Genomic DNA, 17,511 nt, shown 5'->3' with positions numbered 1-17,511 from the left:
CAATGTATTACAAAAGAATAGGTTTGTACACTTTTCATGCAAGGAAAAATGTATTGAAAAATAAAGATAATCACTTCCGAAATACAATCCTTAGCCAGATGGGTTTTACACAGTCTTTACTTTTCTGATGATACACACGTTCTCTACGATAAGTTTGATTACCGGTATTAAATTTCTGCTATGACACAAACAGTGCGCAAGCGTGGAGAGAGAGGGGGAATGGGAGAGAAAGACAGAGAGAGAGAGAGAGAGAGAGAGAGAGGAGAGAGAGAGAGAGAGAAGAGAATGTGGGGGAGGAGGAGGGATAAGATCCCTACAGATGCGGTGATGTGGTAGGGTCGCTGTACTATTATTCCCAGGAAATGAACATTGTGCACATTTTTTTAATCTATTTATTTATTTATTTGTTTATTCATTTATTTTCTTTCAGGAAAATTATTCCCTCCTTTTCTCTTTTTCGTCACTCAGTGAGTGGTAACTTTTATCATTATTCTTACAATGTCGTTTTGTTCAGACTATCATTTCTGAGGCCATTGTCCTCGTCAAGCGTTTGTTTATGGTGATGGCCTCCTGAATTTCTGTACATCAAGAGTTGCTTAATTTTTCTTTGAACGACAGATATACGAGATCATATGTTTGCGTAAATATGATATATACATAAAATAATGCGTGTTTGTTTTCGTTTTGCATTGTGTTAGAAAAAAAATGTTGGATATCTGAATTTATCATTTATTTGTTTTAGCTGTCAGATTCAAATTATACTGTGATCAATCTTCCCTAGTTCGTTCAAATGACTTCGTATGTCATTTATGTATGAAATAGAAACTCAGGAATCAAATCAAATCAATCTAGATTTACTGAGTCTGTTCACTCCTTATGCTCTATGTATAAAGGAGAGTATAATATTTCTGGTACTTTCAATAACCTATGATAATGTCCTTTAGTGTTATGTAACATATAATCATTTGAGCATGGTAAATATGATAATCAACAATGACCACGTGACTGCCACCATGCACCAATGGGAAAGAAGACGGGTTACCATTCCCAATTTTCTGATGATACACACGTTTCACTGCGATAAGTTTGATTATCGGTATTAAATTTCTGCTATGACACAAACAGTGCGCAAGCGTATAGAGAGAGAGAGAGAGAGAGGGGGAGGGAGAGAGAAGAGAATGTGGGGGTGGGATAAGATCCCTATAGATGGAGTGATGTGCTATACAGTATGTCCCCCCCCAAAAAAAAAAAAAAAAAATACAATCAAATTTTCGCATTGATAACACCCAATATGATTAAACTGTCTAAATGCTACTTCAGGGTCTTAAAATATAACATCTTAGCTCTATTTTGAAAAACAAAAAACAAAACTCATTCAATTAAGCGGTCACAGAGAAATGTGAAAACTTGTAAAGCATGTCATGAGTCTGATTCTTCCAAGTTTAGCACTTCGATGCTTTTGTGTGTGAATACAATAGACAGAACTTGGAAGGAAGACATTCTCGGCATCCTCTACAAAATTCCTCATAAGATGTGGACAATGAGTTATAGTTTCATACCCTGAATTTTTATTTGGATTGATTCACTATCTTTAAAGAATGTCATTGCGGAGGGTCCCGTTGTATTTTTTTTTTTTTTTGGGGGGGGGGGAGGGGACATACGGTATAAGTTCACAAAGTGTTTGTTTGTTTGTTTGTTTGTTTGTTTGTCAAATCACAGTGACATATTATTATTGAATTGATTTGAATAATATTTTTCTGTTTTTGCAACCAAAAGCGATAACCTCAAAACATAACAGTCTTTGCTGAATATCCATGGCGAAACATACACGAAATTTACAGCAGGATTTGATCTGTGTTAAGCATGAACATAAACATGGCAATCATCTCGCAAACTCTTGGAAGACCAGGTCATGTCAAAATGTGCTCATCGTATTCATAAGTATAAAAGGAGAATGCCTTTTTGCTACTTTCAATAACGTCGTTATTAGTGTCATCGCATCATATAAGTGTGTTGATTACGTGAAAAAGAATGATAATAAAGTGTTTGGAGGGTTACGTAAATTCTTCTTCGAAAATGAGAACGAACCGGGTATGTGTGATTGATAATTATGTCGGAAGTTAATTCCTTTGCCCATAAATCTTATTCTTTTTTACATTGATTAAACAATGATTGTTACTCTTGTAGTCCTCCTTACCATTATGATATTCAATGTATGAACGAAAGCAAAGATATGGACACTTTTCATGCAATGAAAAATATACTGAAATGTAAACATAATCAATTCCAAAATGAATAAACTTTATCTAGATGGGCTGTACTTTTCTGATGATACACAGGGGTTTTTTTTTCTTCGATAAGTGTGATTATCAAATTTCTGCCATGAAACAAACAATGAGTGCAAAAGCATGGAGAGAGAAAGAGAGAGAGAGAGAGGGAGTGGGAGGGGGATGGAGGGAGAGAGGGGGAGGAATTGAGGGGAATCCCGAAATGCTGCGATTGAGATGGTGCAGCTGTAGTTTTAGTCCCAAAAAGGATAAAAGAGAATATAGATATGGTGTTTTGTTTGGTTTTTGTGGGTTTTTTTTTTTTTTTTTGCTTTTTGCGCTACATAGGAAAAGAAAGAGGACCACTAGGACAAACAGACGAAAAGACAAAAACGATGACTTTGACAATAAAATAATGACTACTTGATATTATCAATTTCGTCTATTGGTTTGAATAAAGAAATGAAAGCTTACTTCATTATGTTTCATTCAAATAAACAAAGAAATTATTGCAATAAATGGAAATAAATTACATTATCATTTTTTTTGTTTCAGTGACTTTAACGATTGCAATAATTGATTATGATAATTTGTCGAAATCGAAGTGGGGTTGTACAAAGAAAAGTATAATGGGACTTACATGAAAGCAAGCTTGTTCGGCAGTCAGCCCGGATAGTCAGTGTTAGCGAAAGAGAAACGGAGAACGGATAAAAGTTCAGACCAGGTATTTGAATGGAACCATACAAGGGGAAGAGGGGTATGCCTACATGATTAAGAAATAAAAGACACAGAAAACTATAACGCAAGCCATAATTGTGACCAAGCTATCATTTTCTTTCCAAAGTATATAGGACATGTTTGAGTGTATAGACGGAGACACCTACACCTTATAACATAAAGGCTACTAGGACGTCGAGTCATACAGTCTCAATGATAATCGAGAAAGCAATGTGACGCCTTCCTTTTATCAAACGGTTTATTCTCTCCTGGATTTACTGTAATGTTTGATGCTCCAGTCATTGACCAGTCATAGAGAATGACAGGTCACCTTCATCACAGCTATTATGTCTAATATCCAGGCTTCATTGAGCTACTCAATATCTATAAGGACGATATTATTGTATTGATATATCACTACGTCATTATGTAAGTTAACATTTTGATGATTATGTAGTATAGCTACATGTACAAATCAATAACATTATCCATGCTAAGAACATTACGAAAACATCGAGAATCAGAAACAGACAAAAGAAAATGAGTATTGAGGCCTGTGCTTAAAAGTTCATAACTGATTATTTGTTCTCTCTTACTGTTACAGATCAGCGAATTGGAAATATTCCGTCATTTTGAGGGAGAAGAGCGATTCGTCTCAGAGTCAGCAGCAGCACATTTGGCTGAATTTCTTTGTCGTCTGCCCCATCTTACATGTGCTGATCTCCTATGGCTGAACCTTCCAAGGACATTCTTTAAGACTTTTGCCTCACAGGCTTCAAGCTGTAAAGTAAGAATTAGTCATTTTCATCAGTCCAGCACTGTCCCGTTCAAAACAGGGGGGGGGGGGGGGTGACATCAAGACTTTGATGCCGTGACTTTATCATTGCAACAATTTTCGTGGTGTCAACCATTTCCGAAGTCCATCAATCCAGATAGAAGTAATCTAGTCGTATAGTTCACCAATGCCAATGGCAGATATAGTGAGATTTGAAAGTAAAAAAAAAAAATAATAATAAAAAATCTAAACATCTCAAGCGTTGACATTGTAATCACGTGTATTCGCAATCCTTCCCGACACTCGACAATTAACTAAAGTTTTTGTTAAAGAAAATTATTAAAATAAGAAATTTCTGCATCGAAGGTGGATGTGTCATTGGATAATTAGCATCAACGCGTGATAAAATTCATATTCGGTATGCTGCCATGAAACAATTTTGTTTAGAGGAAATCAAAATTGATTGTATTGATATAAAATATGTGCCTTTTCCATGTCATTTGTTCATCATGCTCTAGATGGAGTGCATCACCATCGATCGCAAGCCGTTAAGCAGGTTGATGGGTAACTATCAAGGAGGCGCAGCTGAGGTATACATAGCTGTAATTTTCACCTCATCAATTATAACGCATGTAATTGTAGTAAAGCATTGTACCTTATTAGAATAAGGTAGCAAAACCTAAATCAGTTGTAAAGCTGGTGGAAACAATAAAAAAAAAAGTGGAAATCAAATTTTGTCCCATTAAAAAGTGAACAAACTGGAAACATGTATTTCATCATAAGCACCACCCTTTACAAATAAATGAGCAATTTTCCCCATTTACAAAATGGCCAAATTTTCCGCAGCATAGAGTCTGCATTTTGTGTTCTTGTGATGGCAACATACTTTTTTGTTTCTTACACTAGTATATACGTCTCGGAGACCTCGCCACTTCAGTTTCAACTTTGAAAATGATTCAACCACGAGTCACAATGCGCACGACCATGACGTTTGGAAAGAGTGATATAAATGATTCCAAATCGCTACCAAACACATCCTAAAGCTTCGGTCATCATTGGAAAATAGTCTGATGATCAATCTTCTACGAATAATACATTCCCTTAAATAATTATGACAGTATAATAAGTCGCATACATCAAAATAAAGAAGGTATGGAAAAAGAGTGGTCCACTAAAAATCTAAAGCGTGGTAATACTTGGATCACTCAAAAAATGATGAATAAGTATACAGTCATTATCGTTATTCAAACCGTAATTACAGTGTTTTTAAAAGTACAGAAAATACAATTCCATGCAAATCTTCGCGTACAATGTGTAGATCGAAGGTGCAGAGGAAAAAAAAACTAAATAAACTAATTTTTTGCCCCAGAGAAACTAGCAATTTTAAAGACAACTAGAGATTGTAATTTGTCATCACTGACAAATTAAGGTGATCCGATTTTTTTTTTATCAATGATTCGAGTCCTGATCGCAATACGCATGACCATACAGGTTTCATCTGTATTCAGAGAGATTGGCCGTGTGATGTTTGGATTCTCATTTAGAAAAGGGAGTCATATCTGCCATCCTTGGTACTAAATTCTGTATACACTAGATAACAAAGATACAGCAACAAATACATATGACCTTTGACCCACCTTTACACTCCCAAGATGGCATCTGAGCAAAAAGTGGTTAGTTTGTGAAATGATTCTTGCGACATCGTCTATACGTGTGCAAAATATGGGAAAGATAGGACAGGTATTCACTAAGATACAAGATTAAACATTTATGACCTTTGACCCTAATTTACATACCCAAGATGTTGTCCGATCGGTTTATTGTCACCTCGTCTACAGCCACTTTGTCTATTTTCCAATTGGTCTACTGGCATATCGTCTATTACCGATTAGTCTAATACCCATTTGGTCTACATCTCGTTTTGTCCAGTACCCATATTGTCTAATAGCCACTTTGCCCACTACCCGTATTGTCTAATACCCAACTCGTCTAAGAAGCATTTCGTCTACAAATCAATTGATCTAATAGCCAAATCGTCTACACTCACAATGTCTATTTGCCATGTCGTCTAATATTTATTTTGTCTACTACTAGTTAGTCTACTCCCACCTCGTCTACAAGTCATTCAGTCTACATTCACTTTGTCTAGTTATCATATCGTCCAACCCTAGTTTGTCCATACCCAATATGGTCTATACCCATCTCGTCTACTCCCAATTGGTCTACTCCCAATTGGTCTACTCCCAACTGGTCTACTGCCAACTGGTCTACTGCCAACTGGTCTACTCCCAATTGGTCTACTCCCAACTGGTCTACTCCTAATTGGTCTACTCCCAATTGGTCTACTCCCAACTGGTCTACTCCCAACTGGTCTACTCCCAATAGGTCTACTCCCAATTGGTCTACTCCCAACTTGTCTACTCCCAATTGGTCTATACTCGTCTATACCCAATTGGTGTACTCCCAACTGATATAGTTTTACTCTCAACAATTTACCCAAACTGATCATTTTCATCTGGTCATGCTAATAATGAATATACCACTTTGTCTAGTGTCCAGTCCGTCTCACTGTCATGAACTATTCATATTAAACCCTGCCCATGATTAGCACAAAAATCAATATTAGACTATTCTAGTTGTTAATTATTCCGCACATGCTGAATATAAAGACATACTAATCAATATATAGTGAGACATGACTATCCAGTCTACATTCTGGCCGTAAAATAACTAAATAATGATAAACTAGCTCAGTTACAATCCTCCATCACAAACGAATTGTCAGTCATACGAAACAGAATTACATTTCGACCGACCACCCAGTCCACCCGTACCTCCGTGCGCATGCATGCCAGTTTGCAGGCACAAACCCTTGTTGGTCGTAAAGGAGTCTGCGCCAAGACTACTATATGCACCACTTCAGCACTGTCCCATAGGCCCTGTGTTGTAGCTTCTCCCAACAAGGGTTTGTACAACCTTTGGGTCCTTTTCATGCTTATAAGGCGGAGCTTCATTCTGAGAGGATTGCAGAGACTCCAACTCTCCCGTTTTCGACGGGAGATCTCCCGCCGAAAACCCATTTTTGCAAAATCTCCCGTTCTCCCGTTTGAGATTTAATTTCTCCCGCCCTGGCTCTTTGTCTCCCGTTGGAAAGGATTTCTTACATATTTCTATCGCATGTTGAAAAAATAGCACCAGAGAGCATCTAGAACCCTGGGAATTTCGCGCTTCGCACACATCAACTTTGAGTCTCCCGTTTGCTAGGGGTTTCAGGCGGGAGAATCTCCAGATCAGAAGGTAATTTGGGTTGGAGTCTCTGGGATTGTCATGGTAACCGTGATTGACATGTCCTATGGGGGCCTGTCTGGCTGACCCCCACTGAGATAAAGGTCAACCTGAGTAGAAAGCCAGAAGGTGGTTTGAACTGTTATGTAACACCTCGGAATGTACTTTCTAGAGCAAGAAATGCTCCCTTCTGTTCTGTCTGCAATGAGTGACCACCTCCTTGCATGAGGAACCAAGGAACATATCCCTGCCATTCCCTTTCTGTTTATTCGTTTTCTTCTTTTCTCTCTTTTCAAGCTCTCACTAGATCTTTTTTCTTTCTGTCCGTCTGTCTACTCTTCATAATTACTGAATCATGTCAAGACCAACATGATTGTTCCCTCTATTTTTTTTTGTTCCCTCCATTGAAAATGCACTCCCCATTTGCATTAAAAGCTCAACAAGTTTGTAGGTGTTTTTTTTTTCTATATCAGTCTACCTTACATGTATAGTTTTCTTGGCCTCTGGCGTACCACTTATACAATGTGTCATATAACTCCTTCTTTCATATTTCTATAATATTTCATGAAGGGCTATACATGCCTAAGTCGAGATCTTAATCAAGATTGTACCAAACTATAACGAGCCTAAACTTTATCTGTTTAAGAAAAAAGATAATAGCTATAAATAAGCTTTTACATTGTATGTGACATTTAATTGTGAATGCGAGTTTACTTATGCATGTTGCCTGCTTATCACGCATTTCATCAAATTTGCCTTCTTGGAAGTTTGATGATAAATCTACTAAGGCTTATTCATCTACAGTAATAAATGACTATACTTTATGATTGGTGACTTTTCCCTTCAGGCCTACGTAATTTCTTGCTCGTGCTGTGATTGCTAATGTGTTGTACATGTACCAAAACAAAATCTCAACGAAATACTTGCCAATAGGCCCATAACGAGCTGAGATAAAAGATTAGCTAACCTGGATCAATCCATTCAAGTAAAAATCTGACACCAATGTCAAATTTATAATTGTCCTGCATTCAAACTGTTTAGCTGAATTAGTCAATAAATATAGGCGTTCATGTATCTTACAAATATTGTGGATAATATTAATAACAAAGTTATGAATTTTTGAAGTTTAAACTTGCTCTTTATCCAACTTTCCTCAAACGGTCACTGATATGTTTATTGTTCTAATAATGTTGCTGAATTCTCTCAATCCACATGTATTTCATTGTGAACTTGACTTTTACGATTTCATCAAAATATTTCTTGCGATTGTTTGATATTTCAATTAAACAGTGTTAATATAAAGCCATGACCACATAACTGTAGTATGTTGTAATTTTTTTAAGAGTAACAGAAAAGAGATTAGATATGTTTTGATGATATCATAAAAGTAATATGTACTGCGCAAGTTCACGTTGAAATCATGTGGACTGAGAGAATTCAGCAACATTATTAGAACATATCAGTGACAGTTTGAGCAAAATTAGAAAAAGAAAAAGTTATGAATTTTTGAAGTTTCTATAGCCAGGTCAAAATATCAAGGTCCCACACATACTGTAATGTGGGCTACATTGCCAAGGAATATACGCCTTTTTTTAATTTATTTTTTACAGAGAATATTACAGTTTAAAGAACAATAGCCTACCTACATTTCTTTCAAAAACAACAGAAGTTCATTGAAATGTAAACAAACAAGCAAAAACGTGTTGCTCAGAAAATAATGAGAATGTACCACAGAGGACTGGCAGCAACAATACATGCAATACAGATTAGAACTATCACTAAATGTGATTAATACCCCATGGACCTCAACCTGAGGGAGTTAGCTCAATACACAATGTTTTTGTATGCTTTTTATCAGAAATAAAAAGTTGCTACCATGGCAATGCATTATTTAACATTGACAAAAATGTGTTTTTCAATATGCATATCTGTAGTTGTAAGAAAATACTCATGTCATGGCAACAGACAGACTGAAAACCACACACACACACACACACACAAAAATGTCTTGCTAAAATGACATAGTAGGCCCTATTAACATGTAAGTAGGAGTGATCATTATAGTCTCTCAAATTGCAAATCAAATGTTCAAAATATGGGCAGTTTGTTCAACAAAGTTTTGTATGTTTTTTTTTTTAATGAAAATGCTGCTACCATGGCAAACACTGTTAACAATGACAAAAGCTAAAATTCTACAATGGCGGCCACAATGTCATGTGCCAAATTTCAAGTCTTTTCTATCGAGGGAGATAGATCAGTTCATGTGATTTTGTATTTATCCATAAAAATATTGTTTAATGGAAAGAGGCATATTGAAAATTCTGTATGTATCATATCTAAGTGTTGTGAAAAATAACATTACTATAGAGTGGTCATAATTCCCAAATTGCAACTAAAATGCTAAAATAAAACTGAGCAAAAAGTTTGATCCACAAAATTGTAAATGAGTCAAAAAATATGAATGATGTTGTAAATCATGGCAAAACATTGGACGACAGTGCCAAATATTACGTTGTTGCCAACATACTGCAGGCTCATTTCCAAAAAGCACTTAATTAGATTATTACATCTACGGCACAGTAGATTCAACTCATTTTGAGTGAACACATAACAACTAAGTATTAGCTCTTTCAGTGTTTTGCAATCAATAAAGATGGAAAACAATTGATCGCAACCGGCCTTTTTTACGATCAGTGGTGTAACTTTTGTACTGGGGGGGGGGGTCAAAATTTCAAACCAAATATTTTTTCATTATTCTGTTTGATTCCTGTTTGAAAGTATTCAAATTTTTGAAAAAATAACATTTTAGACCTTAAAGCTGAAGGGTTATTCGTGTAATTTAAGGAAAACCCTGGCAACTGAAGTAAATTTAAGCAAAACTTTGCTTTCATGAATTGCACCATATTGACAAAACTCTGAAGTCAAACTTCACCATGCAAAGTTTATATGGTTAACAACAATATATAGTTTGTGAATCAAAACTATTTGGGGGTTGAATATAAAGTGAATTTTTAAAAAAATACATGAGATTTATAAATTTTTGCTAACAATACCAATTGACATGTAATTTTTAAGATTTTAACTATTTATTGGAGGGCAGGCCAGGTCAAACTCTTACTATAACAAGTCTTTAAGTAGGGCTACCTTCCTATGTAGGTTAAATGAAATTCCAATAATTTCTTAAAAACTCGGATTTTTCACACATGGATGTTTCGGAGGTGACAGTTAACATATTAGAATGTTTCGGAGGTGACATTAAAATTAACACTCACTTTTTTTGAGAATAAGTGACAATAACATAAAAACTTCTTCTTTTTATCAATGTTTTTAATAATTATAACTCGAGAACAAGAAATTAGCCCCTGTTTCAAGCAGATAGACCACACAGAACAAGTGTTTTTTTACACTTCATTAATTAGCATGGGTACCGGTAGTTTGCCTTCCATTTGGACGAAGGATGTAAGCTAAATATTGTAATCTGAAGAAACGTGCCATTCCATTTTCTACCTTGAATTGAGATGAGGGTGTAAGATCATTTTAGTAATGTTTCTTTGTTCTCGGAACATTTTATTCCACAACACCAGGGAAGAATCACTTCGTTTCGGAGGTGACATTCAATGTTAACATTGTGTTGAAATATTCATTTACAGTAAGAATATGATGGACATAAGCTAGATATTGTAACCTGAAGAAACATGGCATTCCATTTTCTACCTTGAATTGAAATGAGGGTGTAAGATCATTTTAGTAATGTTTCTTTGCTCTCAGAACATTTTTTATTCCACAACACCAGGGAAGAATAACATTTTGTTTCGGAGGTGACATTCAATGTTAACATTGTGTTCAAGTATTCATATAGTATGTCCCCCCCCCCCAAAAAAAAAAGAAAAATGCAATTAGACTTTTGCATTGATAGCATCCAATTAAATCAGCTAAATTCTACTTTATTTTAATTATAACATCTTAGCTCTATTTTGCAGAGAGCCCCAGTCAGTTTTGTTAAGTGATCTCAAAGAAATGTAGATTGTTATAAAGGATGTCAGGAGTCTGATTCTTCCAAGTTCAGCACTTGGATGCTCTTGGAACTGCATATTAATGTGTAAACACAATATACAGAACTTGGAGGGAAGGCATTTCTCACATGCTCTACAAAAATCCTCAATTCTCTTTGACCTCTGAAGCAAATTGAATGGGGTTTTCTGTAAGGTGTGGGCAATGAGTTATAGTTTCAATCCCTCAAATTGTATTTTAGAATGATTCACTATCTTTAAAGTTATCGTTGCGGAGGGTACCACTGTGATTATTTTGGTGGGGACATACGGTATGAATAGGAAAAGCAAAAATTTGACTTTTGTACGTTTTTGTTTGCAAATAGTTTTATAACCTAGATTAATTCAAGGATGTTCATGAATTCTTCATTATCCTTGACAGCCACCATACAAATGTCATAATACTGGTGAAAGGTGTTTGGTTCATCTGGGATAAATTTTCTATTTACACCAGATTCATTTAAACTGTTGACATTAGTAAAATATATTTTACGTATCTTTCTGAATTGCTTGAAAATTACCTGCAAATCATGCATATTAATCACTTTTGAGAGTAAAAAGTATAAGATAAGTAAAACCATTTTGTTGTTTTTGAGGTGACACAACACAGAGACAACCCAACCTCTCAGGTGTTAACTATTTAATGAACATTCATGTCTTTCCACATGGCTTTAATTTTCAAATATAAGCTCTTTCTTTCAGTTCTTACTTGTTATTTTGTTTAATCATTCTCTTTCATTATAATGGATACCAGCTCATATTTTGTTTGAGATTGTAATTCATACTAATCTTTAACAGGTTTTTACAGTTTGGTTAAGACAACAGTTTGTGTTTCCCAGCTGAAGAGAGCAGCATAATGCTTTCTGTGAACTTGAGGGGAAAATTTGTTTTTGTTCAGTAATTTCCTCCATCAACTTCACGGAAGGTCCCGGACACAAACTGGTCTCAAATAAGCCTATAAGGGACCGAAACTGGAAAAGGACAAGTTCACCTGAATAGACATGAGGGCTGAGTAAATACAGCAATATTAGTAAAACACATCAGTGAGAGTTTGAGGAAAGTAAGGCAATCCGTTCCAGAGTTATGGATTTTTTAAGTTTCTGCTCAGTCAATGCTGAATGAGAAGACTTCTATACATGTAGCTTGTGATGTCACATGTGTACGAGGATATAGAGAAAGTATCAAGAAAATTCAACATACTGTATTTTCACTTTTCTTGCATAACAAAAGAACACATGACTTCTCTCTTTTAGAAGGCAGGATGAATAATATTGCCCTAAAATACATCAGTAGCAAGTTGAAGAAATGTGCACTTTTTTCAAAAAGTAAAATTTTGTGAAATTCATTATATTTTCCTTATATCGTTGTACACATGTGACATCATACACTGTCATAGTCGTCTCATCCAGCAGTGATTGCGAAGATACGTAAAAAACCCATAACTTTTGAATGGATTGTCCAATTTCCCCAAAACTTTCAATAATGTGTTCTACTAATGTTGTTGCATTCACTCAATCCACATGTATATGAAGGTGGACTTGTCCTTTAAGAAACCATTTTCTTTTCCTTGAAATTCCAGTACTAAAAGCCAAATTCTAAGATAAAACATAATAACAAAACAAGGTAAACACCTCATCAAAATTATATTGAGATAGAACTACAAATCTTGTTTTTGGATCTTTCCCTTTCCAGTCCTGGGGACTTGTTCCTCTGTTCACTTTAGTTGTCACATAACTTCAATAATCGTAAAAAATACAACATTTGTCATAAACAGTTGGTTCAACTTGGAAAATGTAATAATTATTGTCATATTAAAAAAAAAATCACATAATTTTGTTTATGACTATACCACGTTGTACATGGAAAAACAACAACTAAGAATTCAAGAACAAGTGGTGCACCAGCTATAGGCATGTGGCCTTTTTGTGGAGTGTGATTATTTGATAATTTTTTTTTTATTTTTTTTTTTTAGATTGTGGACTAGGGCATGCATGAACTGCCACATGTATCACTTTGGTATCGAGGGAATTCTGGTGAGCTATGTATACAAAAGTCACTTCTGTTGTGATGATTTTGTAGATATTAAATGTATTAGAAAATATTGATAGATAGTGAAAAGGAACTGAAGTCTTGCCTTTCACTATCATATAACAATATGGTGTTAACAAACAATGTCACCTCCGAAACACAAGAAATAGTAACCTACATGGAAAGCTGTGATTGGTAAATCTTCACAAATAATTTGCTTGTTGGAAATCAAGCTTCTAAGATGAAAGCATCTATATGTTTACTTAACTAAAGCAGGAGAATTGATATTGATTACAATGTTATATATACAACAGATGGGTGTATTTTGTGCATTCTCATTGTTAAAAAGAGTGAAAAAATGTAAATTTGCCCTAAAACGTGCTGTCTAGTAATACAAAAAAGAGTGAGAGTGTGTTAGTTGATTTCTCCACTTTGAGAATTATGTTACTAAAATAAATGAAACCATTGGTGTACATGATATGGTTTCTCTTCAACAGAAATGAGCAAAAAATCTTGTTAACAGTGTTTTGTCACCTCCGAAACAGTAATTCTTAGTTTTTATTAGATCTTTTATTAATCTCTAGAAAATTCTCATTTCCTGTTGCCATATTACTATTTTCATCCAAAAGAGATTCCTGTCAATTGGACAGAATCAAACAAAATTGCTTTGTCTTCGAGAAATTATCAAATATAATATGCTTGTTGTTTCGGAGGTGACAATTGTTTCGGAGGTGACAAGTGTTAACGGAAAATTGTAAATTGCTCCGAAATGAAAACAACAGGCTATATTTCTACTACCTTCCTTCAGAGATAATGTGAGGGGATATGTTACATTTTTGCCAATGTAATGTATAACTGATGTCAAGAATAAAAAAATCAAATACATAAATCTGTTGTCTCGGAGGTGACAGAAATGTTAACGGAAAAGTTACATAAATTTATAAATGCTCACCAAAAAATGATAAACTACTTGAATTAAATAATCTTTGGATCAAAGTTATTTACTCCCGCGAATTACAACACGGTAGATTCCTCGAGAAAATTTCGCGAAAATAAACTGTACGCCGAAAATTTCAGCTCAGTACAGTAATTGTTAACGGAAAATGTCACCTCCGAAACATAAAGTTTGGACAATTTCAGTCTTTAAAGAAGACAAAGCAGAACCTGGTAAACATAATAGTTCTTAATGTTGGATACCTGTCTATCACAACAACAACAAAAATAATGAAAAGGAATAAACAATTTAATATGCTAGCTCTGACAAAAATACTATGTCAGAGTGAGTACACCAAAAGTGTTGGATTTCAAGCATGTAAGTGCCTGCCACATCTGAAAGAAAAAGAGAGGAAAGTTCATTAAGGTACCCAAGGTAGACACTATGGGTGGTAAGTTTATGAGAAAAAATAATGCATATCTGTCAGTGTATAAGAAAGTTATACACCAATTAGTGCAAACACTGTGTTTTACACCACTGATTGTAAAAATGGCCAACCAGCAAATGATTTTAACTAGTATAGAATAGAAAATTGCAATCAATTGCAAGTTATGAACAACTGCAGCATCCAGGAGATTTTACATTGATATCTATCAGTATCACAAGTTTTAAAAGATGTATGGATACATTCACTTTGGAAATGTATTGTTTTATCAGACCAATAAATAGGGAGGAATTTACCAAGAGTGAATTTGAAACACTGTCGGAACTTACATAAGGAGAGAGATCAAACTAGGGAGAGAAGTTATACAGAAGACCATCTCTGACTCCACTTATTAAAAATTCCTCATAGAAGTAGAAAACCTCTTAGAAGTAAAATGTGTTTCTGGGACTGGTTCCTGCATAGGCACAAGAACTGTTCTTTGCTTTTCGGCATTGATTTTTCCAAAATTAAGGTTTCATTCAGAACCTACACATAATGATAATTATTAAAGGGTATTAGTTTTAGATTGTCATATAGGCCTAGGTTGGTACATTTACAATGAACCTAGGTTTGTGTTTACAGTATACCAGCGAGAAAAAGAAAAAATGTAGGTGTTAAAGGATTGTAGTTTTGGTTGAGATGGTGATTCAGCTTTTGACTTTTTGCAAGATAGAAACTACTCGACATACTGTACTATTATCAAACAGGAGTTAAAATTCTATTTGATGAAAGTCAGATTTGGAAATATCCAAAAACAAAGTAAAGCAAAATGGTCCATATACAAGAAAATTCCCACATTTCATTAGGACCACTTTGTTTTGGGATATCTCAACCATCTCAAATTTGATTTTCGTCAAACAAAATTTAATTCCTCGTAATACAATAGTATGTAGGCCTATGCTTTTGATAGTCATATAAGGGGAATCTCATTAATTGTTACAAAAAGTTGAAACATGCCTTGAAATCTTGTTCAGAAAATAAATAATGCCCCCAAATATCTCATTACATTTTAGTCATTTCATGGTTTACACGTGAATGAATCCACATTATTATGTCTGCATATGTTACTCCATGGTTTACAGAAGAGCCAGATACTGTATAAGGGGGAAAGATGATTGTACTGACTACTGTACTGACTACTGTCACCTTATACACCCCTTGGAATTTGGTGCACTGGTATCCATGGAGGAAGGGTTGTCTGACCAGTGTTGTTTTTATTTCACCCATGGACTGGTGATATCTGCCTAATCTGTTTCCCTAAGTATCCAGTTATTGGGTGTTGCCAGGCAAGTCCCAATAGATGGTGATGGACATTGGAAAGCAACTAATCACATGGGTAGAGGGTGGAGTTTGATTTTCACCGTGAGAAACTGTTTTTAGAAGTCTGTAGAAACCTTTGTTGGGAGAGGCTGCAGTGCAGTGGTGCGTGTATTAGTCTTAGCAAATGCAGACTCCTAATACGACCAACAAGGGTTTGTGCCTGCAAACTACATGCATGCAGCGATCTTGGCGGGATCCCGAATGAGGAATTATCGAGTAATTTGATTTTCATTGCGTTTGGTACACTAGTGAAGGTACTAACGATCCGCGCGATGTGGGCATGTAGTTGGATGGATTGACACCGGATGCTCGCGTGTATTAGTAATGTGTTCCGTTTGTGTATGTGTGTGTGTGTGCGTGTGTGTGTGTGTGTGTGTGTGTGTTTACGTTTACATGTATGTAGTGCTGGGATGTGGTTACAGTAACTGTGAGAGAGATGCAGTAGGTTGTTTCCTATTTCACTGGGAAAAAAGAAACTGGATGAAGTAGACTTAAATAACAAAAAAAAAAATATATAACTAGTAGTAGACCAGTTGGGAGTAGTCTAGTTGGCAGTAGACTAGTTGGCAGTAGATGAGTTGGCAGTAGACGAGTTGGGTGTAGACCAGTTGGGTGTAGACTAGTTGGGAGTAGACTAGTTGGGAGTAGACGAGTTGGGAGTAGACCACTTGGGTGTAGACGAATTGGGAGTAGACGAGTTGGGAGTAGACCAATTGGGTGTAGACCAGTTGGGAGTAGACCAGTTGGCAGTAGACCAGTTGGGAGTAGACTGACTGGTTATTAGACTAATTGACTATTAGACAATGAGTTGTAGACCAATTGGCTATTAGACAAAATGAGCTGTAGACTATTTTATTCATAGACCTTATGATTAATAGACGAAATGGTCAATAGACATAATGGGTGTTAGACGAAATGTGACTTAGACAAATTGGACATTAGATAAAATGGCTAGTAGACGAAATGACAATTAGACTAATTGGCATATAGACAAAATGGTTGATAGACGAGTTGGTAGTAGACGAAGTGAGTTTAGACAAGATGGCATTAGACTAGGTGGACAGTGGACAGGGTGGGTGTAGACGAGGTGCCAATTTACCGTCCGATCTAGTAGTTGTTATTTTATGAAATAATGGACGTGACATGAACTAAACATCTGGTAAGTATGAGGGTGATATGGGCTGTTTTTCTTGAGTCATTGCAAAGAAAGTTGCAGAAGGAAAGAAATATCTCAATACATCGAAGAAAAGTTTTAATTTCAACCTAGTTTTTTAACATGATCCCGACATTGTATGAAGAAACGAAGGCACACATTCGATAGCGCACACTCTCAGCTACAACATATTAAAACCTGGGAGAAATTCACTAAAGGGTGAGCTAGTGCTCGATAAAGACAATCATGTCAATTTTCACATATAAAAGAATTCCCTCCCATAGAGATAAAACGTCATAACGAAGATACAGAAAGTACATATGACCTTTGACCCCACTTTGCACAGACATAATGGCATCTGAGCAAAAAGTAGTTATTTTGTGAAATGATTCTTGTAATATGGTCTTTGCGTGTGCAAAATATGGGAGAGATAGGACATGTGTTCACTAAGATACAGGATGAAACATTTATGACCTTTGACCCTGATTTACATACCCAA

The 17,511-nt window shown here is 35.5% G+C and overlaps 1 protein-coding gene across 1 annotated transcript in view; it reads left to right on the top strand.

Annotated features, from left to right (window-relative positions):
* LOC140227842 (uncharacterized) overlaps positions 1-4,327 on the top strand; it is a gene marked incomplete at its 5' end in the record, with an annotated part of 130,513 nt that extends 126,186 nt beyond the window's left edge. Inside the window, 2 exons of the mRNA XM_072308236.1 lie at positions 3,626-3,781; positions 4,278-4,327. Coding sequence (XP_072164337.1) covers positions 3,626-3,781; positions 4,278-4,327 — 206 coding nt within the window. The remainder of the gene's footprint in view (positions 1-3,625; positions 3,782-4,277) is intronic.
* Between the last annotated feature and the right edge of the window lie 13,184 nt (positions 4,328-17,511).

The sequence above is a fragment of the Diadema setosum genome, chromosome 4 (genome assembly GCF_964275005.1).
Source record: "Diadema setosum chromosome 4, eeDiaSeto1, whole genome shotgun sequence".
NCBI classification, from domain to species: domain Eukaryota; kingdom Metazoa; phylum Echinodermata; class Echinoidea; order Diadematoida; family Diadematidae; genus Diadema; species Diadema setosum.
The sequence above is the reverse complement of the archived record's forward strand: the minus strand, read 5'-3'. Positions and strand labels throughout refer to the sequence as shown.